This window comes from Hyla sarda, chromosome 1, assembly GCF_029499605.1.
Source record: "Hyla sarda isolate aHylSar1 chromosome 1, aHylSar1.hap1, whole genome shotgun sequence".
Taxonomy (NCBI): domain Eukaryota; kingdom Metazoa; phylum Chordata; class Amphibia; order Anura; family Hylidae; genus Hyla; species Hyla sarda.
Genome location: NC_079189.1, coordinates 459,796,525 through 459,809,048, shown reverse-complemented (window position 1 = coordinate 459,809,048; position 12,524 = coordinate 459,796,525). Strand labels below are relative to the sequence as shown.

At 48.2% G+C, this 12,524-nt stretch overlaps 1 protein-coding gene across 1 annotated transcript; it reads left to right on the top strand.

Annotated features, from left to right (window-relative positions):
* Window positions 1-365: 365 nt before the first annotated feature.
* LOC130284228 (protein spinster homolog 1-like) lies at window positions 366-3,940 on the top strand. Its single transcript, XM_056534373.1, has 2 exons — window positions 366-500; window positions 2,362-3,940. Exon 2 carries the CDS (start codon window positions 2,387-2,389, stop codon window positions 3,899-3,901), a length of 1,515 nt encoding a protein of 504 aa, XP_056390348.1. The 5' UTR covers window positions 366-500; window positions 2,362-2,386; the 3' UTR covers window positions 3,902-3,940.
* The last annotated feature ends 8,584 nt before the right edge of the window (window positions 3,941-12,524 follow it).

Sequence of the window (12,524 nt, the reverse complement as noted above, 5' to 3'; positions counted from 1 at the left end):
ATATATATAATATATATATATATATATATATATATATATATATATACACACACACAAATCAAAAAATATGTTGCAGTCTCTTGTAATACCTTTTTTATTGGACTAACAGAATTTTGTAGAGACAAGCTTTCAGGATTCCTCAAGGACTAATGATTAAAGGACTTTATAAATTATCAGGGAGGAATCCCAAAAGTTTGTCTCTACAAAATTCTGCTAGTCCAATAAAAAAGGTATTACAATCTGCATCACTGGACTAATACGGCTACTCACATTTACTATACAGATATACACATACCTGAAGATGGTTTAGAACCCTGTGATGTCACACATGCTTGTGATGATGTCATCGTAAGCTGTACAAGGAGGTGCGCGCCGGCTGCAGTCTCTTCAGTGTGTTTTGCATTCACAACCTGTGGTGCAAAGTGTTTGTTAGAGAGTTTCTATTTGCGATAGAGAATTCAAGATTTTGACCGTTCCTTGTCTGAAGAGAGAACCACAAGGTAAGTCTCAGCCTCTTCTATTCATACATACACAGGGCTTTTTGTTTGACAGTTTTTTTTTATTGCTGTTGCTTTTTTTTTAGCATAAAAAACAAGAAATTAATTTCCAAAAGAAATAACAAAAGTTATATTTCTCATAGCATTGTGACAATACTTGGCTTAGGCATTAAACATAATAAAACGCACAGATAGTATCATGACCAGAGCTTTTTCTTGCAAAACTGCTAAAATGCAATTATGCCCAAAAAAGCCCCCAAGAAAAAGAGTCCTAATTCATGAAGTTCTAAAAGATATAAGTCTATGAGAAAGATTTGGTGGTGTAGTAAAAGAATAACAGAAAGATTAGGGCAGAAATATAATATTATATAATAGAATTCTGTGTGTACTAACAATAGAAATACTCCGGGTACTCCGAAAGGGAAAATTATCAAATCAACTAGTGGCAGAAACTCATATAGGGTACGGATAGATCCCAATGAGGTGGGGTAGGTTCATTATTAGTAAATGTATATAGCAGGATAGCCCAATTGTATCTACAGTATGAAGTTCACATGGCCCAGTGACCATACAGCCAAGCCCTTATAATCCACCATTACTGGGACAGATTCAGGGTTATCAGATATTACTATGACAGGAGAGGTTCAGGTTTATCAGATATTACTAGGACCGGACAGGTTCAGGGTTATCAGATATTACTATGACCGGACAGGTTTAGGGTTATCAGATATTACTAGGACCGGACAGGTTTAGGGTTATCAGATATTACTAGGACCGGACAGGTTCAGGGTTATCAGATATTACTAGGACCGGAGAGGTTCAGGTTTATCAGATATTACTAGGACCGGACAGGTTCAGGGTTATCAGATATTACTAGGACCAGACAGAATCAGGGTTGTCAGATATTACTAGGACCGGACAGGTTCAGGGTTATCAGATATTACTAGGACCGGACAGGTTCAGGGTTATCAGATATTATTAGGACCGGACAGGTTCAGGGTTATCAGATATTACTAGGACCGGACAGGTTCAGGGTTATCAGATATTACTAGGACCGGACAGGTTCAGGGTTATCAGATATTACTGGGACCGGACAGGTTCAGGGTTATCAGATATTACTAGGACCGGAGAGGTTCAGGTTTATCAGATATTACTAGGACCGAACAGGTTCAGGGTTATCAGATATTACTAGGACCGGACAGGTTCAGGGTTATCAGATATTACTAGGACCGGAGAGGTTCAGGTTTATCAGATATTACTAGGATAGGACAGGTTCAGGGTTATCAGATATTACTAGGACCGGACAGAATCAGGGTTGTCAGATATTACTAGGACCGGACAGGTTCAGGGTTATCAGATATTACTAGGACCGGACAGGTTCAGGGTTATCAGATATTACTAGGACTGGACAGGTTCAGCGTTATCAGATATTACTAGGACCGGACAGGTTTAGGGTTATCAGATATTACTAGGAACGGACAGGTTCAGGGTTATCAGATATTACTAGGACCGGACAGGTTCAGGGTTATCAGATATTACAAGGACTGGACAGGTTCAGGGTTATCAGATATTACTAGGACTGGACAGGTTCAGGGTTATCAGATATTACTAGGACCGGACAGGTTCAGGGTTATCAGATATTACTAGGACTGGACAGGTTCAGGGTTATCAGACATTGGTAACCTCAGGGAAGACGTCTCCATATAAAACACTTATAGAGAAGCGTCTTCTTCTGAGGCTGCGATGGTCTTAGTGTTATCTTGTGGTTCTGTGCTGGACATTTCTGCTCTGTATGAAGGATCTATTGTATAATGACAGGAATGATGACATGTTGTCTAATGTGTTCACTTATCTCTCTCTCTAGTGTTTTCAGGCTCTGACCTGTGACCATGGCCTCTCCACAAGACCCATTGCTGAAGGAGGAGGAAGAAGCAATGGAGGACCATAGTGATATGGATGTAGAAAAGGGCGATATCCCTGAGAGGCAGAACCTGCCATCTCTAAGCGTGATGTCCACCGCACGTTCCATCATCACCGTAGTGATCCTCGCCTTTGTTAATTTGCTCATCTATGCAAATCGCTCCAGCGTGGCGGGGGTGCTGCCTTATATACAGAAAGCATATGACACCAATGCTAGTCTGTCCGGCTTATTGAATACATTGTTCATTGGAAGCTACGTGCTGGTCGCACCAATTGCCGGATATTTGGGCGACCACTGTAATAAGAAATATACTGTTTGCGCAGGAGTCATCGTTTGGCTGAGCATGACACTTACCCTGTCATTCATCCCTGACGGGTATTTCCTGCTCTTCCTGCTGACGAGTGGACTGGTTGGGGCCGGAGAGGCGACTTTCTGCACCATCGCCCCCTCCATCATTGCAGACCTTTTTACAAGTGACCAGCGGACCCGCATGCTGAACGTGTTTTACTCCGTCATACCTGTAGGCTGCGGACTAGGATACATCATCGGGCCCAAAGTGACTGATGCAGCAAGGGGTGATTGGCACTGGGCATTTCGGGTCACCCCTGGCCTGGGCCTCCTAGCTGTGGCTTTGATGATTTTGGTCACAAAGGAGCTTCCAAGAACGACTACAAACGGGAAGAAGAACAACAAATCCCAGAAGTTTGCCAAATGGGCAACAGATCTGAAAAAACTATTTAAAAATCGAAGCTTCATGTTAACCACCATGGGATCGACGGCGGTATCCTTCATAGTGGGAGCCATAGGTGTATGGGGTCCGTCATACCTGACCCACGCACGAACACTCCTACAAGAGAAGGACCCTTGCCGTGCTGAACCTTGTGACTATCACGACATCCTAATATTTGGTGTGGTTACAGTCGTTTCCGGCATTCTGGGAGTTGTAGCAGGGACGGAGATAAGTAAAAGATATCGCAAATCCAACCCACGGGCGGACCCGCTTGTGTGTGGATGCGCGATGATGCTCTCTGCCCCTTTTCTTCTGTTGGCATTGACTTTTGGCAACATCAGCCTCGTTGCCACCAACATCTTCATCTTCATCGGAGAGACGCTTCTGTCAGTAAATTTCACCCTCATATCTGACATTATACTAAAAGTAGTAACTCCGTGGAGGAGATCTTCAGCCCTGGCCGTGCAGATGACAATCTATCACCTCCTAGGTGACGCCGGCAGCCCGTACCTCATCGGCCTGATATCTGACACCTACGAACGAGGATATGCCAAATCCCCTCTTCTGAAATACCGCAGCCTGGAGTATGCCCTCATGACCTGCACCATAATGGCAGTCATCGGAGGGGCCTTCTTCATGGCCACGGCCCTATATATAGAGAGGGACGAAAAAGAAGCAGAGATGGAATCAGAACCTCCGTCATCCTCCTCCTCCTCACTGCTTCCTGCCGATGAGGACCGCGCTTCAGACTGAGGAAAAGTCATTGCTTACCTTTATCTCGTTTACTTCATTAAAAAAAAATTATGAAAAAAATAACTGCATTTGTTCTATTTTCCACTTTACCCCTTATTCTCTACCCAGGGGCGGACACAGACAGCAGAGGGCCCTTGTGCAAAGAATGTGCCTGTGCCCCCCCCCCAAAACATCAATTGTTCAGCACCCCCCCCCCCCCTCCATGTGTCACTTACTCAGGTGGACCCCCATATGTCACTTGCTGTATAAGTTTCTAATTATTTATTAAGGCCTCCCATATGCCGCAGCTCATTCAAGACCCCCCACATTAGGTAGCATAGATTCCCAACATTAGGTAGCATAGATTCCCCACATTAGGTAGCATAGTTTCCTCACATTAGGTAGCATAGTTTCCCCACATTAGGTAGCATAGATTCCCTATATTAGGTAGCAGTTTCCCCACATTAGGTAGCATAGTTTGCCCACATTAGGTAGCATAGTTTCCCCACATTAGGTAGCATAGTTTCCCCACAATAGGTAGCACAGATTCCCCACATTAGGTAACATAGTTTCCCCACATTAGGTAGCATAGTTTCCCCACATTAGGTAGCACAGATTCCCCACATTGGGTAACATAGTTTCCCCACATTATGTAGCATAGTTTCCCCACATTAGGTAGCACAGATTCCCCACATCAGGTAACATAGTTTCCCCACATTAGGTAACATAGTTTCCCCACATTAGGTAACATAGTTTACCCACATTAGGTAGCATAGTTTACCCACATTAGGTAGCATAGCCTCCCCACATTAGGTAGCATACTTTCCCCACATTAGGTAGCATAGTTTCCCCACATTAGGTAGCACAGATTCCCCACATTAGGTAACATAGTTTCCCCACATTAGGTAGCATAGATTCCTCACATTAGGTAGCCATAGCCCCCCCAAACACACAGACAGACACAGACACACACAGAGACACACTTACCTGACCTGCACAGCGCTTCTCCTCTCTGGCAGCGGCCTGACGAGTGACGTCACTGACGTCCTCCTGAGCGGGTCTGCAGAAGTACGTCACTTGTGCGACGTCCCTCGTCAGAGCCCGGTCGGCCGGAGGCAGACTCACTGTCTAAAGTGCCCGCTGCGCTATTATACCCCGCAGCTGCTTGAACCTACTAGGCACAAAAAAAAAAAAGGGGGCAGCAAAATGCCGCCCCTGAAAAGTGCTACCTGGGACTTATGGTCCCACTGGGTCCCATGGTAGGGCCGACCAGAGGTGGCTCTAGACTTTGTGAGGCCTTAGGCGAAACTTGAACATGAGGCCCTGCTTTATTTTCAGCTGAAATTACATGGTGGTCTGGCTTTGAGATGGTTATACTGTGACATCACTGTGTATTATCCCTGTACTGTGACATCACTGTGTATTATCTCTGTACTGTGCCATCACTCTGTGTATTATCCCTGTAATGTGACATCACTGTGTATTAACTCTGTACTGTGCCATCACTGTGTATTATCCCTGTACTGTGACGTCACTGTGTATTATCTCTGTACTGTGCCATCACTCTGTGTATTATCCCTGTACTGTGACATCACTGTGTGTATTATCCCTGTACTGTGACATCACTGTGTGTATTATCCCTGTACTGTGACATCACTGTGTGTGTTACGCCGAGCGCTCCGGGTCCCCGCTCCTCCCCGGAGCGCTCGCTTCACTCCCTCCGCTGCAGCGCTCCGGTCACGTCCTCTGACCCGGGGCGCTGCGATCCCGCTGCCAGCCGGGATGCGATTCGCGATGCGGGTAGCGCCCGCTCGCGATGCGCACCCCGGCTCCCCTACCTGACTCGCTCCCCGTCTGTTCTGTCCCGGCGCGCGCGGCCCCGCTCCCTAGGGCGCGCGCGCGCCGGGTCTCTGCGATTTAAAGGGCCACTGCGCCGCTGATTGGCGCAGTGGTTCCAATTAGGGTTATCACCTGTGCACTTCCCTATATTACCTCACTTCCCTTGCACTCCCTTGCCGGATCTTGTTGCCTTAGTGCCAGTGAAAGCGTTCCCTGTGTGTTCCTTGCCTGTGTTTCCAGACCTTCTGCCGTTGCCCCTGACTACGATCCTTGCTGCCTGCCCCGACCTTCTGCTACGTCCGACCTTGCTTCTGCCTACTCCCTTGTACCGCGCCTATCTTCAGCAGCCAGAGAGGTGAGCCGTTGCTAGTGGATACGACCTGGTCACTACCGCCGCAGCAAGACCATCCCGCTTTGCGGCGGGCTCTGGTGAAAACCAGTAGTGGCTTAGAACCGGTCCACTAGCACGGTCCACGCCAATCCCTCTCTGGCACAGAGGATCCACTACCTGCCAGCCGGCATCGTGACAGTAGATCCGGCCATGGATCCCGCTGAAGTTCCTCTGCCAGTTGTCGCTGACCTCACCACGGTGGTCGCCCAGCAGTCACAACAGATAGCGCATCAAGGCCAACAGCTGTCTCAACTGACCGTTATGCTACAACAGTTACTACCACAGCTTCAGCAGTCATCTCCGCCGCCAGCTCCTGCACCTCCTCCGCAGCGAGTGGCCGCTCCTGGGCTACGCCTATCCTTGCCGGATAAATTTGATGGGGACTCTAAGTTTTGCCGTGGCTTTCTTTCCCAGTGTTCCCTGCATCTGGAGATGATGTCGGACCTCTTTCCCACTGAAAGGTCTAAAGTGGCTTTCGTAGTCAGCCTTCTGTCCGGAAAAGCCCTGTCATGGGCCACACCGCTCTGGGACCGCAATGACCCCGTCACTGCCTCTGTACACTCCTTCTTCTCGGAAATCCGAAGTGTCTTTGAGGAACCTGCCCGAGCCTCTTCTGCTGAGACTGCCCTGTTGAACCTGGTCCAGGGTAATTCTTCCGTTGGCGAGTATGCCGTACAATTCCGTACTCTTGCTTCAGAATTGTCCTGGAATAATGAGGCCCTCTGCGCGACCTTCAAAAAAGGCCTATCCAGCAACATTAAAGATGTTCTGGCCGCACGAGAAATTCCTGCTAATCTACATGAACTTATTCACCTAGCCACTCGCATTGACATGCGTTTTTCCGAAAGGCGTCAGGAACTCCGCCAAGATATGGACTCTGTTCGCACGAGGCGTTTCTCCTCCTCGGCTCCTCTCTCCTCTGGTCCCCTGCAATCTGTTCTTGTGCCTTCCGCCGTGGAGGCTATGCAGGTCGACCGGTCTCGCCTGACACCTCAAGAGAGGACACGACGCCGTATGGAGAACCTCTGCCTGTACTGTGCTAGTACCGAACACTTCCTGAGGGATTGTCCTATCCGTCCTCCCCGCCTGGAAAGACGTACGCTGACTCCGCACAAAGGTGAGACAGTCCTTGATGTCTACTCTGCTTCTCCACGTCTTACAGTGCCTGTGCGGATGTCTGCCTCTGCCTTCTCCTTCCCTGCTGTGGCCTTCTTGGACTCTGGATCTGCAGGAAATTTTATTTTGGCCTCTTTCGTCAACAGGTTCAACATCCCGGTGACCAGTCTCGCCAGACCCCTCTACATCAATTGTGTAAATAATGAAAGATTGGACTGTACCATACGTTTCCGCACGGAGCCCCTTCTTATGAGCATCGGATCTCATCATGAGAGGATTGAACTTTTGGTCCTCCCCAATTGCACCTCAGAAATTCTCCTTGGACTTCCCTGGCTTCAACTTCATTCCCCAACCCTGGATTGGTCCACTGGGGAGATCAAGAGTTGGGGGCCCTCTTGTTCCAAGAACTGTCTAAAACCGGTTCCCAGTAACCCTTGCCGTAACTCTGTGGTTCCTCCAGTAACCGGTCTCCCTAAGGCCTATATGGACTTCGCGGATGTTTTCTGCAAAAAACAAGCTGAGACTCTACCTCCTCACAGGCCTTATGATTGCCCTATCGACCTCCTCCCGGGTACTACTCCACCCCGGGGCAGAATTTATCCTCTCTCTGCCCCAGAGACTCTTGCCATGTCCGAATACGTCCAGGAGAATCTAAAAAAGGGCTTTATCCGTAAATCCTCCTCTCCTGCCGGAGCCGGATTTTTCTTTGTGTCCAAAAAAGATGGCTCCCTACGTCCTTGCATTGACTACCGCGGTCTTAATAAAATCACGGTTAAGAACCGCTACCCCTTACCCCTCATCTCTGAACTCTTTGATCGCCTCCAAGGTGCCCACATCTTCACTAAATTGGACTTAAGAGGCGCCTATAACCTCATCCGCATCAGAGAGGGGGACGAGTGGAAAACGGCATTTAACACCAGAGATGGACACTTTGAGTATCTGGTCATGCCCTTTGGACTGTGCAATGCCCCTGCCGTCTTCCAAGACTTTGTCAATGAAATTTTTCGTGATCTGTTATACTCCTGTGTTGTTGTATATCTGGACGATATCCTAATTTTTTCTGCCAATCTAGAAGAACACCGCCAGCATGTCCGTATGGTTCTTCAGAGACTTCGTGACAACCAACTCTATGCCAAAATTGAGAAATGTCTGTTTGAATGCCAATCTCTTCCTTTTCTAGGATATTTGGTCTCTGGCCAGGGACTACAGATGGATCCAGACAAACTCTCTGCCGTCTTAGATTGGCCACGCCCCTCCGGACTCCGTGCTATTCAACGCTTTTTGGGGTTCGCCAATTATTACAGGCAATTTATTCCACATTTTTCTACCATTGTGGCTCCTATCGTGGCTTTAACCAAAAAAAATGCTGATCCCAAGTCCTGGCCTCCTCAAGCAGAAGACTCCTTTAAACGACTCAAGTCTGCCTTTTCTTCGGCTCCCGTGCTCTCCAGACCTGACCCTTCCAAACCCTTCCTATTGGAGGTTGATGCCTCCTCAGTGGGAGCTGGAGCTGTTCTTCTACAAAAAAATTCTTCCGGGCATGCTGTCACTTGTGGTTTTTTCTCTAGGACCTTCTCTCCAGCGGAGAGGAACTACTCCATCGGGGATCGAGAGCTTCTAGCCATTAAATTAGCACTTGAGGAATGGAGGCATCTGCTGGAGGGATCAAGATTTCCTGTTATTATCTACACCGACCACAAGAACCTCTCCTACCTCCAGTCTGCCCAACGGCTGAATCCTCGCCAGGCCCGGTGGTCTCTGTTCTTTGCCCGATTTAATTTTGAGATTCACTTTCGTCCTGCCGATAAGAACATTAGGGCCGATGCTCTCTCTCGTTCCTCGGATGCCTCAGAAGTTGATCTCCCTCCGCAACACATCATTCCACCTGACTGCCTGATCTCCACTTCTCCTGCCTCCATCAGGCAGACTCCTCCAGGAAAGACCTTTGTTTCTCCACGCCAACGCCTCGGAATCCTCAAATGGGGTCACTCCTCCCATCTCGCAGGTCATGCGGGCATCAAGAAATCTGTGCAACTCATCTCCCGCTTCTATTGGTGGCCGACTCTGGAGACGGATGTTGGGGACTTTGTGCGAGCCTGCACTATCTGTGCCCGGGATAAGACTCCTCGCCAGAAGCCCGCTGGTTTTCTTCATCCTCTGCCTGTCCCCGAACAGCCTTGGTCTCTGATTGGTATGGATTTTATTACTGATTTACCCCCTTCCCGTGGCAACACCGTTATTTGGGTGGTCGTTGATCGATTCTCCAAAATGGCACATTTCATCCCTCTTCCTGGTCTTCCTTCTGCGCCTCAGTTGGCTAAACAATTTTTTGTACACATTTTTCGTCTTCACGGGTTGCCTACGCAGATTGTCTCGGATAGAGGGGTCCAATTCGTGTCTAAATTCTGGAGGGCTCTCTGTAAACAACTCAAGATTAAATTAAATTTTTCCTCTGCATATCATCCCCAGTCCAATGGACAAGTAGAAAGAATTAACCAGATCCTGGGTGATTATTTGCGACATTTTGTTTCCTCCCGCCAGGATGACTGGGCAGATCTCCTTCCATGGGCCGAATTCTCGTATAACTTCAGGGTCTCTGAATCTTCCTCCAAATCCCCATTTTTCGTGGTGTACGGCCGTCACCCTCTTCCCCCCCTCCCTACCCCCTTGCCCTCTGGTCTGCCCGCTGTGGATGAAATTTCTCGTGACCTTTCCATTATATGGAGAGAGACCCAAAATTCTCTCTTACAGGCTTCTTCACGCATGAAGAGGTTCGCGGATAAGAAAAGAAGAGCTCCCCCCGTTTTTTCCCCTGGAGACAAGGTATGGCTCTCCGCTAAATATGTCCGCTTCCGTGTCCCTAGCTACAAGTTGGGACCACGCTATCTTGGTCCTTTCAAAATTTTGTGTCAAATTAATCCTGTCTCTTATAAACTTCTTCTTCCTCCTTCTCTTCGTATCCCTAATGCCTTTCACGTCTCTCTTCTCAAACCACTCATCCTCAACCGTTTTTCTCCCAAATCTGTTCCTCCCACTCCTGTTTCCGGCTCCTCGGACGTCTTCTCAGTCAAGGAAATTTTGGCTGCCAAAAAGGTCAGAGGGAAAAATTTTTTTTTAGTAGACTGGGAGGGTTGTGGTCCTGAAGAGAGATCCTGGGAACCTGAGGACAACATCCTTGACAAAAGTCTGCTCCTCAGGTTCTCAGGCTCCAAGAAGAGGGGGAGACCCAAGGGGGGGGGTACTGTTACGCCGAGCGCTCCGGGTCCCCGCTCCTCCCCGGAGCGCTCGCTTCACTCCCTCCGCTGCAGCGCTCCGGTCACGTCCTCTGACCCGGGGCGCTGCGATCCCGCTGCCAGCCGGGATGCGATTCGCGATGCGGGTAGCGCCCGCTCGCGATGCGCACCCCGGCTCCCCTACCTGACTCGCTCCCCGTCTGTTCTGTCCCGGCGCGCGCGGCCCCGCTCCCTAGGGCGCGCGCGCGCCGGGTCTCTGCGATTTAAAGGGCCACTGCGCCGCTGATTGGCGCAGTGGTTCCAATTAGGGTTATCACCTGTGCACTTCCCTATATTACCTCACTTCCCTTGCACTCCCTTGCCGGATCTTGTTGCCTTAGTGCCAGTGAAAGCGTTCCCTGTGTGTTCCTTGCCTGTGTTTCCAGACCTTCTGCCGTTGCCCCTGACTACGATCCTTGCTGCCTGCCCCGACCTTCTGCTACGTCCGACCTTGCTTCTGCCTACTCCCTTGTACCGCGCCTATCTTCAGCAGCCAGAGAGGTGAGCCGTTGCTAGTGGATACGACCTGGTCACTACCGCCGCAGCAAGACCATCCCGCTTTGCGGCGGGCTCTGGTGAAAACCAGTAGTGGCTTAGAACCGGTCCACTAGCACGGTCCACGCCAATCCCTCTCTGGCACAGAGGATCCACTACCTGCCAGCCGGCATCGTGACAGTGTGTATTATCCCTGTACTGTGACATCACTGTGTATTATCTCTGTACTGTGCCATCACTCTGTGTATTATCCCTGTAATGTGACATCACTGTGTATTAACTCTGTACTGTGCCATCACTGTGTATTATCCCTGTACTGTGACGCCACTGTGTATTATCTCTGTACTTTGCCATCACTCTGTGTATTATCCCTGTACTGTGACATCACTGTGTGTATTATCCCTGTACTGTGAAATCACTGTGTATTATCTCTATACTGTGACATCACTGTGTATTGTCCCTGTACTGTGACATCACTGTGTGTATTATCCCTGTAATGTGACATCACTGTGTATTATCCCTGCACTGTGACATCACTCTGTATATTATCCCTGTACTGTGACATCACTCTGTATATTATCCCTGTACTGTGACATCACTGTGTGTATTATGCCTGTACTGTGACATCACTGTGTATTATCCCTGTACTGTGACATCACTGTGTATTATCTCTGTACTGTGACATGACTGTGTATTATCCCTGTACTGTGACATCACTCTGTATATTATCCCTGTACTGTGACCTCACTGTGTGTATTATGCCTGTACTGTGACATCACTTTGTATTATCCCTGTACTGTGACATCACTGTGTATTATCTCTGTACTGTGACATGACTGTGTATTATCCCTGTACTGTGACATCACTCTGTATATTATCCCTGTACTGTGACATCACTCTGTATATTATCCCTGTACTGTGACATCACTGTGTATTATTCCTGTGCTGTGACATCACTGTGTATTATTCCTGTACTGTGACATCACTGTGTGTATTATCTCTGTACTGTGACATCACTGTGTATTATCCCTGTACTGTGACATCACTGTGTATTATCCCTGTACTGTGACATCGCTGTGTGTATTATCTCTGTACTGTGACATCACTGTGTATTATCCCTGTACTGTGACATCACTGTGTGTATTATCCCTGTACTGTGACATCACTGTGTGTATTATCCCTGTACTGTGACATCACTGTGTATATTATCTCTGTACTGTGACATCACTGTGTATTATCCCTGTACTGTGACATCACTGTGTATTATGCCTGTACTGTGACATCACTGTGTATTATCCCTGTACTGTGACATCACTGTGTATATTATCCCTGTACTGTGACATCACTGTGTATATTATCCATGTACTGTGACATCACTGTGTGTATTATCCCTGTACTGTGACATCACTGTGTATATTATCCCTGTACTGTGACATCACTGTGTATATTATCCCTGTACTGTGACATCACTGTGTTTATTATCTCTGTACTGTGACATCACTGTGTATATTATCCCTATACTGTGACATCA

Excerpts from the sequence above, each read along its gene's own strand:
- LOC130284228 (XM_056534373.1), top strand. The coding sequence starts at position 2,387 with ATGGCCTCTCCACAAGACCCATTGCTGAAGGAGGAGGAAGAAGCAATG.